Source organism: Nematolebias whitei, chromosome 5 (genome assembly GCF_014905685.2).
Source record: "Nematolebias whitei isolate Nwh7 chromosome 5, NemWhi1, whole genome shotgun sequence".
Classification (NCBI taxonomy): Eukaryota; Metazoa; Chordata; class Actinopteri; order Cyprinodontiformes; family Rivulidae; genus Nematolebias; species Nematolebias whitei.
Window position 1 is genome coordinate 20,954,549 of NC_056502.1, and position 16,324 is coordinate 20,970,872.

The 16,324-nt window shown below is 39.8% G+C and overlaps 2 protein-coding genes across 2 annotated transcripts in view; both read left to right on the top strand.

The window, feature by feature from the left end:
• The window catches only part of rbm24b (RNA binding motif protein 24b), a 9,712-nt gene extending 2,247 nt beyond the window's left edge, over positions 1–7,465 (top strand). The window contains exons 3-4 of the mRNA XM_037676995.1: positions 506–560; positions 6,031–7,465. Coding sequence (XP_037532923.1) covers positions 506–560; positions 6,031–6,382 — 407 coding nt within the window. The 3' untranslated portion in view covers positions 6,383–7,465. The remainder of the gene's footprint in view (positions 1–505; positions 561–6,030) is intronic.
• Positions 7,466–9,179: 1,714 nt separating this feature from the next.
• LOC119410091 (protein lifeguard 1) lies at positions 9,180–16,138 on the top strand (the record flags this gene model as incomplete). The annotated part of the gene is made up of 7 exons (XM_037676996.1): positions 9,180–9,203; positions 9,745–10,090; positions 10,848–10,951; positions 11,677–11,877; positions 12,048–12,176; positions 12,261–12,404; positions 15,449–16,138. Coding segments are annotated over 7 exons (1,098 nt in total), but the record flags the coding sequence as incomplete, so codon positions are not given.
• Between the last annotated feature and the right edge of the window lie 186 nt (positions 16,139–16,324).

The following is a 16,324-nucleotide window of genomic DNA, read 5'->3' on the forward strand; positions in this document are numbered from 1 at the left end:
TCACTAGAAGCTAAAAGTATCAAAAGGCTCTCTAGAAGCTAAAAGTAGCAAAAGGCTCACTAGAAGCTAAAAGTAGCAGAACAATTGCTAAAAGATTTAAATTTAAATGTTTTTTTTCTGGGGAAAAGATGAGTAAATAAAGTTAAATACTTTAAAATGTATAAAGTTTATAACAAAAACATTTCATAGCACCCATTTCCTGAATGAGATGAACATTTTGATATAGGAGTGGCTAAACTAGCACAAAATGTTCAGCTCAGTCTAACCACCTCTGTATTAGAAGTAGGTAAACTGAAAAAAACCTGCTGAAAAATAAAAACCATGAAAACGAGTGTGAAGGCGGAAGACGAGTTGCCAGGCCTGCATCCACACACAGCCAAGTTATCCTGCCGCAGCAACTCTTAAGATTTAATTCAAAATTTAAATATTTAAAAGATGAAAACCTCATCGTTTCATTTAGCTTTTTTTCTCTCTTCATTTTTAACAATGTCTGTTCTTGTTCCAGGGTTTGCATTCGGCGTGCCTCAGATCCATCCAGCATTCATCCAAAGACCGTACGGGTACGTTTGAAAAACTCTCCTCTCTGTGATCAAATCTGTTTGAACAAAAATAGAAACAAGTCATTTAAACTCTGTTTTGTCCTAAACCTGCATTTTATTGTTGCCTCCACCATTTTGTCCACCCTGAATGAGGACATGTGAGTGTTACAGTGTGCTCTCTGATGCTTGACGGCTGACTGCGAGGACGTCCTGTCTCTCTGTCCGTCTGTCTGTCCCACCCACACTCCGAGCCACGGCAGGACTTGACCTCACGCTGTTCTGTGTATCTATCTCTCTCTGATCCGACAGGCTCGGTAACGGTTTAAATAGCTGATGAAGGGGCAGTTTGAGGAATAGCTGAGTCAGCATTGGGCAGAAAGTGTTACCTGTAAACTGTGACAAACGCAAACGAGCCGCAATGGTGACTAGATGCATGGAAGTCTTTGGTTGTTGCTGTTTTTAATGGTTTTCTTTAGTCCGTAGACTGGTGTGTGCCTTGATTTTCAGTATGATGTGGTGTTCAGCTTAACTGTGTGCCTATTTCTACTTGCAGTGGGGGGGCACTGAAGGGTTTTTTTGGGGGGCGGGAGGCAAGACTTGATCAGTTTTCAGGGAGTTATAACTCTGCAATGGAGTGTTGATTCTTTTCACTTTTAATCATTGTGCTTTAGCGTGTTTTATTTTTTAAATTTTATCCCCACTGAAGGTTTTGTTGTCCAAGGGGTGGGCTGATGATGACTCATGGTGCGTTCACTTCCATATCGATCCCTGGCAACAAAACAAACTCTGGCTTGCATGCGGGAGTTTTATATTTTTAATTTATTTTAAGGATGCACGATATTGGATTTTTGGCCGATATGCCGATATGTTAAAACTTATTTGGCTGATACCAACACCGATATTTTTTCCCCCTAGACCTATTTACAGAAACTATAATTCTCTGCTGTGGAATTAAACTACTACATTATTCTGTGTGGTCTTTGTCAGTTTCACCTGCTACTAAATACAGATGCCATAAAGGGGGCTGAAAATGATGCAACACTTCAACTTGGATTATGTTTCATATCAAATTCGTTCATGACATTTACTCTCTCTAACACAGTGACAACACTCGAACAGTGCAAATTTGTAAATTTTCACAAATCTAAACTCAACGACGCACATGATGTCATAACGTGCTGGTGCTGCAGGTGTCCTCGTCACTAGGTTGTCATACAAAAATATGACATACATACATATCTATATTATATTATATTATATTATATTATATTATATTATATTATATTATATTATATTATATTATATTATATTATATTATATTATATTATATATGCCAGAGCCAGAGAGATTTATTTGTCATTCTCATCTGGTACATGTGGTGGAATGAGATTATGTACACAGTATCCCAGTTACATCCAACAATAAAATGTAAAAACAAAAAAAACAGTAATAAGATCTAAGATATGAACTAAGGAAAAAAAAAAAATATATATATATATATATATATATATATATATATATATATATATAAGCAGCGCCTTTTATATCATTGAGTTATTTTAATGAAATGTCCGATATTTAACTTTATCGCTAATATATACCGATACCATGTTGATAATATCGTGCATCCCTAATGATTTATTTTTGTTGTTTCACCACGATGCTGTGTTGTTTTCTATATTAACCTGTTGCTTTCATTCCTACACAGGCCAATTTTTCATTTCCCTTCTCATGAAAGAATGGACACGTTTTTGTTTTCCCACCGGTTCAGAGGCGTCATTTAACACAACAATATGACTTGGGAATGAGACTTTTAGTTCTAAAGCAAACCGGTCATGTTGATAAATTTTAATGGTTTTAAATAACTTCAGATACATTCAGTTTGAGTTTAGGGACGGACTCAAACGCTCGCGGCTTCAGGCTGGAGACAGACCCCAGCCCAGCAGCTGCTGGCCACAGAGAAGCTTCTCAAATTCAGCTGGAAAAAAGGAGTCACTCTGCGGCGCTGTGAATAATGCATGGACCTGACAACAGGTGGGCCGAGCCATGCGCCCGTCAAGGCTTTTGGTTCTGTGCCGCGGATCACCCCTGTGCTCTGCCAGCTTATCTCCAAACTTTTCAGACGACAAAACTTTTGTCTGTCGCCAGAGTTGAGACGCCGCTGTAGAAGTTTCCACGTGCTGCACCGCAACTTTTACCTCGTCACGTTTAAGATTACAGACGTGGACGTCCAGAAACATGCAGCGTAACATTAGCGCGAGTGTGTCGACTCTTCGGAGGATCCTGCTTCTTTTGAAGCAGCTGGGACTCCTCCAGCCCCGTCATTAAAATTTCAGGAGCGGGAGTGAAACAGTAGTGCAGCAGGCAGTTGTCGTGCACTCTGCCACGTGCACTGGAGCAGGAGATCAGCGTGTCCTTTGGAGATGACAAGAGGGGCAAAAATAGCGTCCAGCCTCTCTTGTCAGTCAAGTTGACGAGGTGTGTGTGTGTGTGTGAGGGGGTCTGTAATGGGAAAGGGGCAACTTGTCTGTGGACAAATATAATTCACACCTGCTGCTCAGTATTTTTACTGGGGGGGGGGGGGGGGGGGGGGGGTGACTTCTGCACAAGTTTGAAATGGGGACAAGTTTCCCCAGATACAGAGGTCTGTACACCCTCTTCAGGTGGAACTCCTTCTTTTCTTATTAACTGGAAATAATTCAGTGAATATCTTTTTATGACTTGCTAAACACACTTGGTTTATGTAAATAAAATAAAAAAATCTCATCTAATCACACGTGATACTGAAATTAAATTGATTCATAACTCCCAATTCCCTAAAAAAAATTGGGACGTTGCATAAAATGTTAATAAAAACAATCCACTGATTTGCCAATCTCATAAACCCACATATGATTTATAGTGGAGCGTAGTTCCAATGCCTGATTTGTTTACTAAGAAAAGTTTCAATATCGTTTGATAAAAATAAGGTATTTTAGAACATGATGGCTGCAACACCTCGAATAAAATATGGGACAGGGGTCAACAAAGTGCAAGCGGTACAAATAAACAGCTGGAGGAGCGTATGGCTGCTAAACAGGATAATTAACTACAGGTCGGGAAGAGGCTGAATCCCTAAGAAGTAAAGATGGGCAGAGGTTCAGCAGTCTGCAAAACAATGTTGAAAAATAGTGAAACGATTTCAGAAGAAAGTTCCTCAACTGAAAATTGTCTTTGAATATTTCATCACCCACGGTTCATGATATCAAAATAACCTGCATGATATCAAAATAACCTGCAGAAATCTCAGAGCTCAGAGGACAAGACTGGAATAATTGAAGGCCTTCAGACAGTGTTGCATTCAAAGAACAGGTCCTGATTCTGTTCTGGACATCACTACATGGGCTCAGGAACACTTCACAAACCATTGTCTGTAAGCACAGCTCACCGTGTCTTCCAGAAATGCTGCCTCATGCGAGGAGGAAGCCCTTTGTGAACCCCACCCAGAATCAGTCTCATCTGAGCCAAAGCTCATTTAAGACGGACTGAGGCTAAATGACACTGTTCTGTAAATTTCATTTCATTTTCAAACCACAGATGCCACATCCTTTTTTTTTACTAAAAATGAGAGGAACAAAAGCCTGCCTCTCTGATGGTATGGGGGTGTATTAGTGTCTATGGTATGGGCAGCTTACACATTTGGAACGACAGTGGTGTAGTCTACATTCTTGTAGTGGGCGTACTGTGCTTGGAAACCAAAGTGCCCCAGTTAGTACAATGTAATCGTCAATTTATTTTGATTTTTAAGCATATTGAACATTTCCAATTTTCTCTGATGCTTATATTTGAATAAATGTACAACAAACTGTACAACAGTTGGTTTTGTATCAAAAACGTTATAGAATTTATAAAACCGTATCAAAGCAAAACATGTTCAAGTATTAAGTAAGTACAGAAGTATTAATTATACAATAATTCGCTGCATAAGTGAATGTAATAAACAGGCGCTGAATAGAGACAGATTGTTGCAGAAGCATTTAACTGCCACTTAACATATCAGTGACACGTGCCTAATGATGTGTCATGTGTCATTGGGCACTTTTAAGTGGTTATACTGACATTCTCAAGCTTTTCTGGTGGGTATACTCTGTATGCCCGCGTATCACATAGACTTAGGCCTGTCGCAACAAACATTAAATCAATTAATCACATGATAAATGAAAATGATCAACCTCATTTTAATTTATCGGCTTTATCGTTTCTTCGTGTCTCTCTCTTTCTACTGAAGACACTGGATGACAAAAAGCTCAACTCCACTGACCCCTCCCTTTATCTTTTCTCTTTTAAATCCATTTTAACTCTCGTTTTTCTTCAAGAGACACGCTGCTCGCTCCCTCACTATCCATCCTTCGGTTCAAACAGTCATACTGCCATCTAGTCACCAAAAAAAAAGCCACTACACACAAAAATTAACCAACATTTCTTCTTAAATTTGACAATAATTACTAATTATTGTCCAATTTCAAACAATGTTATCGTTTATTGCAATAATTTCTGAGACAATCGCCCAGCAAAATGTGTTATCGTGACAGGCCTACATAGACTACGCCACTGGAACGACGCCAGTGCAACAATGTACATACAGGTTTTAGAACAACATGGGCTCCAATCCTGCAGAAACCCCAGCACAGACGACCCAGAGCGGTTAACATCAGACAAGAACGGGACAAGAGTCCCCTCCAGAAACTGCAGCAGCTGCTCTCTGCAGGTCTCAGAAGAGGAGGAACACGGCCTCTCTTTTGACACGGGTTGCTGCCATCAAATTCCAAATTTACTTTATTTCTTCAGAAAATGATACAATTTTGGGGCATCACTGGGTTCCATTGTGAATAAAATGTGTTTTTGAGATAAAACAAATCAATGAGCTCAGTTTTTGTTTACATTTAACACGTTTCATATTATTGTTAATTAACACGCTTGGTATTTTCAAGAAAAGTGATTCATCTAAGCCCCCACTTGATAAGATATTGAAACTGATGCAGCTTTTTTTGCCCAAAATGTTTGTAATAAGGAACCCATTAACCCGTGTGGGCATGCCTGTATATGTGTGATGTTAGTGTGCCGGCCAGTGGGCAGAATAACGTCCACTCCTTGAACTGATGTGGTGTTTTGTGAAAAGTCGGCATTTTGTCAAATATGGTTTTCAGTGGTGCAGAGCTTGGCTGTGTCTTCCTTTTTATGTTTCACATTCAGGTGCTCCACCCCCCACCCCCCACCCCCCACCCCAAAAAAAAAAAAAGCTGCACTTGTTTCTTTTGTGGTTTTGCTGCTTTTTAACTTTCCATTTCTAGGTAGGGTTTTTCAGTTTTTAATGAATGGATTTGCTGTGCTCTGAGGACTGGATTGACATATTTGGCACCTGCTTTTCGGTTTTCCGGAGTTTTAGCTTCAACGTTGGAAAGATGACCGACTGTGGCTGTGCTCTGAACCTGTGTCTTTTTTTATCCTGCAGGATCCCGGCCCACTATGTCTATCCTCAGGCCTTTGTTCAACCCAGCGTGGTGATCCCTCATGTGCAGCCCTCTGCTGCTACAGCAACAGCTGCAGCTGCTGCTGCAACGTCCCCGTACCTCGACTACACCGGCGCTGCGTATGCCCAGTACTCTGCTGCTGCCGCCGCCGCCGCTGCTTACGAGCAGTATCCGTACGCGGCCTCGCCAGCGCCTACGAGCTACATGACCACTGCAGGGTACGGATACGCCGTCCAGCAGCCGCTCGCCGCCGCGGCCACTCCAGGAGCTGCAGCTGCAGCTGCCGCCTTCAGCCAATATCAGCCTCAGCAGCTGCAGACTGATCGCATGTAAAAACCATGAGGAGTGCCCGAAGGAGGTTCACTCCTTCAGCGTTTAAGGAACAGTTCAGAGCTTTTCAAATGCAGTTCTGTGAGAAGGTTTTGAAACTGATATTTTAAATCAAACTGTATTTCAAGAACTGCGATAAAATAGTTGATTGGAGCTGTGTCAAGATGGTAGGTAGAAATTTAGCTTTTTGGCCCAATTGGCTTGTTAATCTGGTCAGAGTTAAACTCCTTTTCTCCAAACTGAGATTCAAAAAGCTATCGACAGCAGGTAAGATATTGATTGTTTCCAGCCTTTCCACAGAACCCCAGTTCAAAAGATTTGAACTGTCCCTTCAAAGTTAAAGGGTGGACACCAAGTAAACCTACCAAAGAGCCTGAAGAAGAAAAAACTGAGTCAAATGAGGAATTACTGCATTTTATTTGAGTGAGATCAGTATTGGATGTATATGAATATTTAATATTTATTTAGCGTTACAGTATTTGATAATTGAACAAAACTCACTGGATCTCAGATGAACTGTTGCTAAATTTCACAAAGAGGAATTTACATGAAAATCCGAAGTGCATTTATGTCTTATGATCAGGTTTCTTTTACACTTTGAAAAAAAAAAAAACACTTTCACACACGAGAGCTGTGTTGTTATCCAGTATTTCATAGTTTTGGACCATTACTTTGTTAGCTAAAGTTGCACACACTGGATGGGAAGAGGTTTTAGGGTTGTTGTTGTTTTAGAAGCATTTGGAGTGAAATAGATTAGTTGTCCTGATGTGTTTTTCTTTGAACGTGTTTTTTCTTGATGAAAACACAGCTGAAGCTGGTAAAACTCATTTTGTTGTCTTCCTTCTGCATTACATTACAGGCTAAGCAAATGAGAAGAAATGCTGTTGAACGTGAACTGTTCATTTTGATAAAAATCTTTGTGTGCCTTTTAAATTATGCTATTTATGTATTTATTTTGGAGCCTTAGAGCAATAAACCTTTTAATCGGGTATCAAAGTCGAGCATCTCCACGTTTGCGGCTACATTTTCTACGATCCATAGCGTGTGTTGGGGTTTACCTGCACAGAACAAACCAGTGGCAAGGTGTTCAAAGCTGTTTCTATTTGTCGTTCTCGTGTTGTCTCTAAGGTTTGTAACTCTTAAAACATCTCTTTTATACTTGAACCAGTTTGATAACGGACTGTGCTTGTGTGGGTTTCTAACTTTTTAAAAATGTCTCACATTTTATGTCTTTTTGACAATAAAAGTTTTATCCTGTACTGCATGATTCCGAACAATGTAATTTGGGAAATAAACAGAAAAATGTCTTCAGCTTTTTTTTTTTTTTTTTGACCGTGCTCTGTAATGTTAACGCTTTTCACAGTTTTAAATCTGTTTGATACAAACGTGGCAGGAGGCTTGCTGTTCCAGTCAGGTGAACAGCTGAAGCAAAATAGTGTTTCCACACAGTGGACGTACGTGTAGATATTTCTGCCTTTAATTTTAAAGTCATCTAGCAGCTAAGACATAAAACATCTGGTCCACAAGCCCAAAATCTGGTAAATGAAACTCCAGATCAACACATGACCTACAGTGTCTCATTTAATAAACTACACCGATCTGCACAGGTAGTGTGTGGAAACAGAACATTAGCTCCACTTGTTCTGCAGTCGGTTGCAGGGGCAGCAGCTTGAGAGGAGAGGGCAGCCACATCTACACTCCTACCTAGGGGAAGGGCTTGTTGACAAGTGCCTGGTGACTGGGCTTTCACACATGGGGCCCAGTTGGGCTCAGCCTGAACGACCTACATGGGTTCGCCTTCCTGGGGCCAACATCTGCAATAGGGGCCGTAGAGGGTCAAGTGTATGGTGCCATGAGCTGCAGCCAAAGGCACAGATCACCTTCCATCTATCAGCGTTTAGCTTTGTGCAGGAATTTTGTGCCAACGTTTCTTCATGAAGTTCATACGATCCAATCACACAATTTCCTGTCGTGGACAAGGCTGTTTGACAGAAGGCCTCATATTTAACTTTAAAAACTTAAAACAGACAGACCCAAACCATATACCCACCACCATTGTGCTTTAACAGAAGAGGGCCTGCTGTTTGGTTCAATAAAACAAATGTTTCTCAACATTTAAATATGGTTTATTTCAGTATGTTGTATCCTCCTGACACCTGCTGGTTTGTGTGAGTTAATAGTTCCCGTCCATTTTATATCTAAACTACCCTGAGCTCCGTGTTTGGTGTAAAACAATGACTTTTGACAACGCTTCACTTTCGGTTTCCCTCATTTCTCCATTTCTCTGGTCAAACACCAGAAAGTTTATAGTTACCACAATGGAGCGTAATGGTGCATTCAAGCTACCAAAACGCAATCCTAATTTTTAACACATTTAAAGGAAGTACAAATGTTTTCGTGTTTTTTGTTAATTTATTACATTGCTACAGTTAAAACTATAAAGTACTAAGTTGACTATGTATTTACTAATAATAGATTTTGTTTACGAAATTAGGGAAAAACAGTCATGCTAAAAAAATATTTTAAATGTATTTGAACCTAATTTGCGGAATTGTCTCGATATTTTTTAACACGCTGTATTGTAACTTACTCCACAAATTAATTTCACACCGTCATGGATCGAACAGAATTAAATATTCAAGGATTGTTTCAAGTTTGTGCTGCAGATGTTCGATTTTCCATCTTTTTACGTGAACCTTAACGCAGCTTCCGCTTTAGGCAGAGACCATCAGTGGTTGGGTTTCCATAAACTGTAGTTTTAACAAAGTTTAATCTCCTTAAACATTAAATCACCTGCAAAAGAAGTGTACCGAACATCTCTGAGGTGGGCAGCTTGGATTTACTATTTTATTGCAGATAATAAATGTACCTTAAGTTGTTAGTATAACTTTTTAATCAGCTCCTTCCGTAGGCTAACACAAGTGAAATTTCATTCGACGTAAAAAAAAAACCACCTAAAAAATCGACATTATTTTAACTGCAAACAACTAAGAGAGGATTATTTCAGCTGGATTTATTTAATTTTGTGTATTCTTCAGGAAGTTAAACGCTGTGTCGGCAGTCTCTTAATTCGAGTAAATTTAAATATTTGGTTAAAACATGACAACACTAACCACTGTGATTTGCTTCAAAGTACTGATAGCTTTAGTGTCATGTCTATAATGTTAATGTATACCACGGGTAATGTTTTTTTTTTTTTTTTTTATTAAAAAAAGATCGCTGCTTAACAATGCTAACATCCACCGGAAGTTAGCATTGTCACGTGACTATTGATGTCGCTTTAACCACCGCCATTATCGGATCTTTGCTGTTTAATCTTCATAATAATCGTTTTTTTCCTTTAACTTTTATGTTTCTGACTCTAGTTTTCCTCCGCTCGTGACGGACTCTCCTCCCACTCCGAGGCTGTCAGGTTGAGCGCCGAGAAGACCGATTACTCGGTGCAGATGGGAGACTCCCGGCCTCCTGCCTTCGATCATCCCACGTTTCCTGTAACGTCTGGCACGAGCGTGAGAGGCCCGCAGATGCACGGCGGGGCCACAACAACGGGGCCGACGGCCTTCGCACAGCCGCCTGTTGTCTCTGGACCTTATGGACTGGCCCCAAACCCACAAAGAGGAGGCTTGGAGGGCTTTGACAACCCTAATTACCCTGCCAATCCTGCCCCCCCATATTCCCCACCAGCCCCTGGCTTTGTTGACAACTACAGTGGTAAGCAGCGTGAGTTACACAGACATGATGGCAGACCCATCACATGTAAATTTATCTCTTAGCAGTTTTATTGTGTATGCCATCTCTACTATAGATGTTTATTGCAATAAATGGCATGCAGCCCACCAGTTCATGTAATGTCTGTAATAATCAAATTATGTGCACTGTACTTATTGTGCCTTGCCAACCAGGCTACTCAGTACTTTAAAACACAATCTGTTCCCTCATACACACACACTATTACACCTCTACAAAGCCAATATGAATTGTAGAGTCTAATTGGTGTTAATATTAGTTAATGTAAAAGATACCAGGGCTAACTTTGATTGACACAGTGCACAATCTGATTCCAAAGAAAAAAAGTGCATTAATTACAATATTTACTCACTGCTTTGGACCAGTTTACTTTGCAGCTAATATTCATGTCTCTAAACAGGAACTTGGGTCAGGAGGTTCAGATAATAATAGACGATGGTGGGGGAGGTTCTTGTAACAGCAGTGAGTTAATCCACTTTAGGGGGATCTGAAATCATAACAGCTTCACCTGTGTTTAAATAAAGTTTAAAATATATAACAAATAATATGGAATATATAAATTCAGCTTCCCCAACCTGCCTTTGTTATACCTCTGTTGGGGGAGGGGGGGGTTGGGGGGGGGGGGTCAACCCTCAACCCCTAAATAGAGGTAAAAATAGTGAAACAAAAATATGTTGGTAGTGTAGATACATCAGTTTGATCTGTGTGGTTGTCTCTTCAGGTGATGTTTTCCACAACGAGGAGGCTCCTCCACCCTTTCCCGACAACGAAGACTTTGATTTTGGATTGGACAACAAGAGCATACGAAGAGCCTTCATACGAAAGGTAAGAGGATTCTGGCTAACGGAGCGATTAAAAAAAAGAAACAGTCCAATGTCGCAGCTCAGAAAGCCACAAGATAAATGTTGTTGTTGCAAATTTCCACCGTTAAAAAAAGGACTTTTGTAGTCGGCTGCATTATTCAGTTATATTATTGCATTATAATAAACACAATGTGCAGTTTTGTTTACATTTTTACAAGAATTAAAGGAGAGGGCTAGAATAGCGTTATAAGCAAAACAAAAAGAAACTGTTTCAGACCACAAAAGGATCAAAATGACCCTCCAGCATACAGATAGAACGTACAGGGATGAGTTTCAAGGTTTGAAGTGAGTCTCAGAGCTCTGTTGTAGACTGGAACAAGGATGTAGTCCTGTAGAAGGCAGACCTAATAATCAAATTGTGATCCTTATAGGGCCCTTTTTTATAGCCTCAGAAGATGACTTGTTCACCTTTATGCACTTTGGGCTATATTAAAAATTAAGAGATGAGTTATAAGACATTAAAAGTCGTCAGGTTTGTGAAGTTTGCCACAGATCGCTGGACAGACTTCCATCTTCACCTCTCTGTTTTGAGTGGAGTTATAGTTCATAATGCCTTTGACTTCACTAGCTCGTGTCTCCTGATGTGCTCCAAAGACGACCCACATGCGACAACTTGAGAATCACAAATAAATCTTGACCAGTCGCCACGTGTCTGCTGCCTATTGTTTCCCTTTGCTCTTCTCCCAGGTTTACTTGGTGTTGACTGCTCAGCTGCTGGTGACGTTTGGGTTTGTGGCCGTTTTCACCTTCGTGGAGGAAGTCAAGAGATTCGTCGCGAAGAACCTCTGGACGTACCTTTTGTCCTACGCTGTGTTTTTCGTGTCAGTCTGCGTCATCGGCTGCTGCGGAAATGTTCGTCGCAGACACCCCTGGAACCTGGTGGCTTTGGTAAGACTTCGCTTAATAAGAAACTTGGTGGTAAAATGGAAGTTTAGACTGTTTTGTTGCTCCAAAACCTAGATTACTCTTCACACACACCCTGTTCTGGTCCTATACTTTGACTCTGTACAGATGTGTGCAGCAGTCCTGATCATCTGCGCTCTTCTCTCTCGTTTCAGTCCATTCTGACTCTCAGCATGTCCTACATGGTGGGAGTGATCGCCAGCTTCCATGATACCGAGTCAGTCATCATGGCAGTGGGAATCACAGCAGTTGTGTGTTTCACGGTGGTCATCTTCTCCATGCAGGTTTGTTGTGTGGCATCCAGTTTCCTGTGTGTTTATACTTTACAACTGAACATGACGTCACCGCTCTCCTCTCCTCTCCCACAGACCAAATACGACTTCACGTCTTGTTACGGCGTGCTGTTCGTTAGCTTGATTGTCCTGTTCGTCTTCGGCATCCTCTGCATGATCTTCCAGAACATCATTATGCAGATTGTGTATGCTGGACTGGGAGCATTACTCTTCACTTGTGTAAGTGTTCATACAAGCAGTTTGTCGTATAGTTTGGGATTTTATACAAGAAAAAAAGGTTGTGAGTAAAATGCCTCTTAGTACCAATTTATATCAGTTTGTAATTTACAATCTCTGAAGCTCGTATACAAATTTAAAAAGACTGGCATGGATTAAGAGGCATTGTTCAGGTATTATTTATATTATTATTCAGGATTTTATTTGAACTTTAATCAAATTCATTTTGCAACAAACTGACCAAATACAATTACAATAAAAACTAACTTCATATAAAGCAAGATTTGGCTGCACAGAGGAAAATATGCCTTTTTAAAAAGAGAAGTTCACTCGAGTATGTTCAGCAAAATCTATAAAAATTGCTGTAAAAAACTGAGGGCAGAGGTTGTGGAAACACTTAAATTCAGAGGGAAGGACGGGAAATTCTGGAAATGAGCTTCAGACGTAATGCTGATCTTGAATGTATCTGAAAACAAATGTCTTCTTTGGGAGAGAAAAGGTTCTTGGTAGCTGTTAAAACGAAACGGATGTAAAGTGGACATACTCTCCAGGTTCTTCTACGTAATCTAACCCATGAAGGGAAAGAGTTGCCCAAAAAGGAAAAATGTGGTTTTCATGCAAGCGGAGCATCGATCTACTTCTGCGTTCTCCTAATCAAACATCTCGTCTGTACTTTAAATAATAATAATACATTTTATTTGTATAGCACTTTTCTAAGTACTCAAAGATGCTTTACATGAGTCAATATATATATATATATATATAATATATATATATATATATATATATATATATATATATATATATATATAAAATCAACAATGCATAACACATAAAAACAGTAAAACTTTAAAAAGGGCACATTTAAACATTAAAAGCAATTTTAAACAGGTGTTTTTTTTAGTTCGTTCTTAAAAGTGGGGAGATCGGAGCAGGCATGAAGCGGTTGGGGCAGTGGGTTTCAGAGGGTGGGGGCAGCGATGGAGAAGGCTCTTGTCTCCCCAGGTTTGGTCCTACAGGGGAGAGACAGAAGGTTGGCATCGGGGGAGCGGAGGGAAAGAGAAGGAGTGTAGTGATGGAGCAGGTCGGTCAGATTATGGAGGGCTTTGAATGTGATGAGGAACATCTTGAAATGGATGCGCTGAGTGATGGGGAGCCAACGGAGTTTCTGCAGGACAGGAGTGATATGTTCACGGGAGTGGGTGTGGGTGAGAAGGCGCGCAGCAGAATTTTGAATATATTGCAGTTTGTTGAGAGTCTTAGATGCTGTACCGTACACAATGCTGTTGCAATAGTTAATTCTTGATGTGACAGAGGCATGGATTAGGAAGTCAGCAGTGGAGCGAGTGATGGGCGGAGTCATGCTATGCTTTTAAGATGGAAGAATGCAGTCCGAGTTATAGACGTGTGATTCGAGTGAAAGAGTGGAGTTGAGGAGAATACCAAGAATACGAATGAGTGGTGATGGAGTGAGAGTGATGTCAAAGTTGAGGCAGAAGTTTTGAGTGGACTTGGTATCACTATGTGGACCAACGAGGAGTATGTCAGTTTTGTCAGTGTGTAATTTGAGAAAATTGTGCTTCATCCAGATTTTGATGTCAATTTAGCAATGGGTGTGGATGGGATGTCTTCGTGCACTGGGTCGCACCTGCTGTGAGTTCAGAGGTGGAACAAAAGCTTTTATTTGTCACTTTCAGTTTCTGAGGCTGCAGCTTCCGTTAAGACATCAGAACCTGGATGTGGTGTAAAGACGTTCCTCGTATAAAAACAGGAAGCTTTCTTCAAACAGACTGAACTGCGTGGGCCTACAGATTGTTTAATTTCTGATCCGCTGCGTTCAGTACCAACCCTGGTCGAGACTGAAATGTGAAACTTGCATTTTACAGATTTAATTTCAGAAATCTGCTACTAAAGAAAAAATCCTTCTCTAGGATTGAGAAAATACTACCAGAAGTGACATAACAGTCTCCTACAATATATGATGAAGCAGTAGACTTCCCCCAGAACATGTAGACTTAAGTAGATGTGATTTCCTGCGTTTTGGTGTATTTGGTGTGTTGTTAAATATGTGCTTGTAGATAAATAATGTTATTAACTTATTTTGATATATATGAATGTTTCTGTTCAGTGCCCTGAGATGACTTCTGTTGTGACTTGGTGCTATAGAAATAAACTGATTTGAAATAGAATTGTTTTGAAAAAAAAAAAATATATATATATTTTTTTTTATTTTATTTTTTTTATTATTATTAATTTAAATATTTTTTTGTGTGTGGACCCCGAAGCACTGGCTCGTGACCCCAGTTTGAGAACCATTGTTTTAGAAGTATTTCTTTAAATTTAGTTAGTAATAATAGTATTAGTAAGTAATAACGTGTCTGCCATTAATGATCAAAAACATACTGTTTAAAACTAAAGTCAAATTCTAAGCTCATCAGTATGAATTAACGCCAGTTGTTCATCGCCGCAGCCAATGAGACCTTCAGATATTTATGAAAAGCTGATTAAGTAGCATCCCTGTGATCTGACGAGCAACAACAAATCTGATCATGTATCAAATTTATCCAACTTTTTTCCTTTAATTTTCATCTTCAGTTACTAACCCTTATGTTTTTCCCCTTCTGGTGAAATCTGTATACATTTTTAGAATAGATTGTGCAATGCTTGCCATACAATACTTTCCACAACTTTTGTCATCCACTAAGAAATACATGTATAATAGGTTTTGTCCAATTAACCTTTTGGCATAAGAACTCTAATAGTTGTTTAGATTCATTATTCACAATCACCATGAGTTATCATAAAGCCATATGATGTGGATACTTTTTCAAAGTGATTTATACAAAAAAAGCTGTTGTGTGAAACACTTTTGTTTATTGCAGCGTGAAAGCTGTCATCCATGTCATCACTCTTTGTTGAAATCAGGTCTCTCTTGTAAATGAGTCCTCGAGGCTCAGTGGGATTAACCTGTCTAAATAAAGGTTGAAGGGGGGGGAAAAGGTGCAGTGAACAGAAAGTGTCTGACCTGTTGTGGATGTTTGTTGCAGTTCCTGGCTGTGGACACACAGATGCTGCTCGGCAACAAGGAGCTGGCTCTGAGTCCAGAGGAGTACGTGTTCGCAGCTCTGAACCTCTACACGGACATCATTAACATCTTCCTCTACATCCTGGCCATCATCGGCCGAGCGAGAGGCTGAGTGGCGAGACCGGCGTTTCATTTCTGTTTGTTTCTGATTCGCTTCGTTTGCTGTTTTCATCTTCAAATGATTCAAGGTTGCTTTTGCCTCATCTCATGTAAGCTTTTATTTTGAAATGATGCCATTAGTAGCTGCTTTAGGTTGTGATTTTGTTCAACCTCTTGTAATAAGAATATATTTTGGTAACTGAAGTTATATCTTATGCTGTACAAAGAAACTGAAGAGAACTTAAAATCTGTGCCAGTGTTTGGTACACTTGCCCCCTTTTTTCTGAGCCTTTTAGTTCAATAGGTCAGTTTTGTGTGATGTGCATGGATGTTGACATGCACACTGCACATGTGAGATCCGTCTGAGGTGACTTCTGCTGTGGTTATAGACTGCTTGATTGAGACGAGACAACTCTGGAAAATCAAATTGTAAAGTGAGCCTGGGACTGATTTATACATTCTATATTTAAATATTTTAGGGACGCACGATATCGGCATGGTGTCGGTCGATGTTAGTGATAAAGTTAAAAATCGGATATTCCATCAAAATAACTCACCAATATAAAAAGGTGCTGTATATATATATATATATATATATATATATATATATATATATATATATATTAATATATATATATTTATATATATATTAAGTGTGTGTGTGTGTATGGCACTGTTTTTGTATGACAACCCAGTGCTAGGATGTTATGACATCACACACACCGTTGAGTGTAGAGTT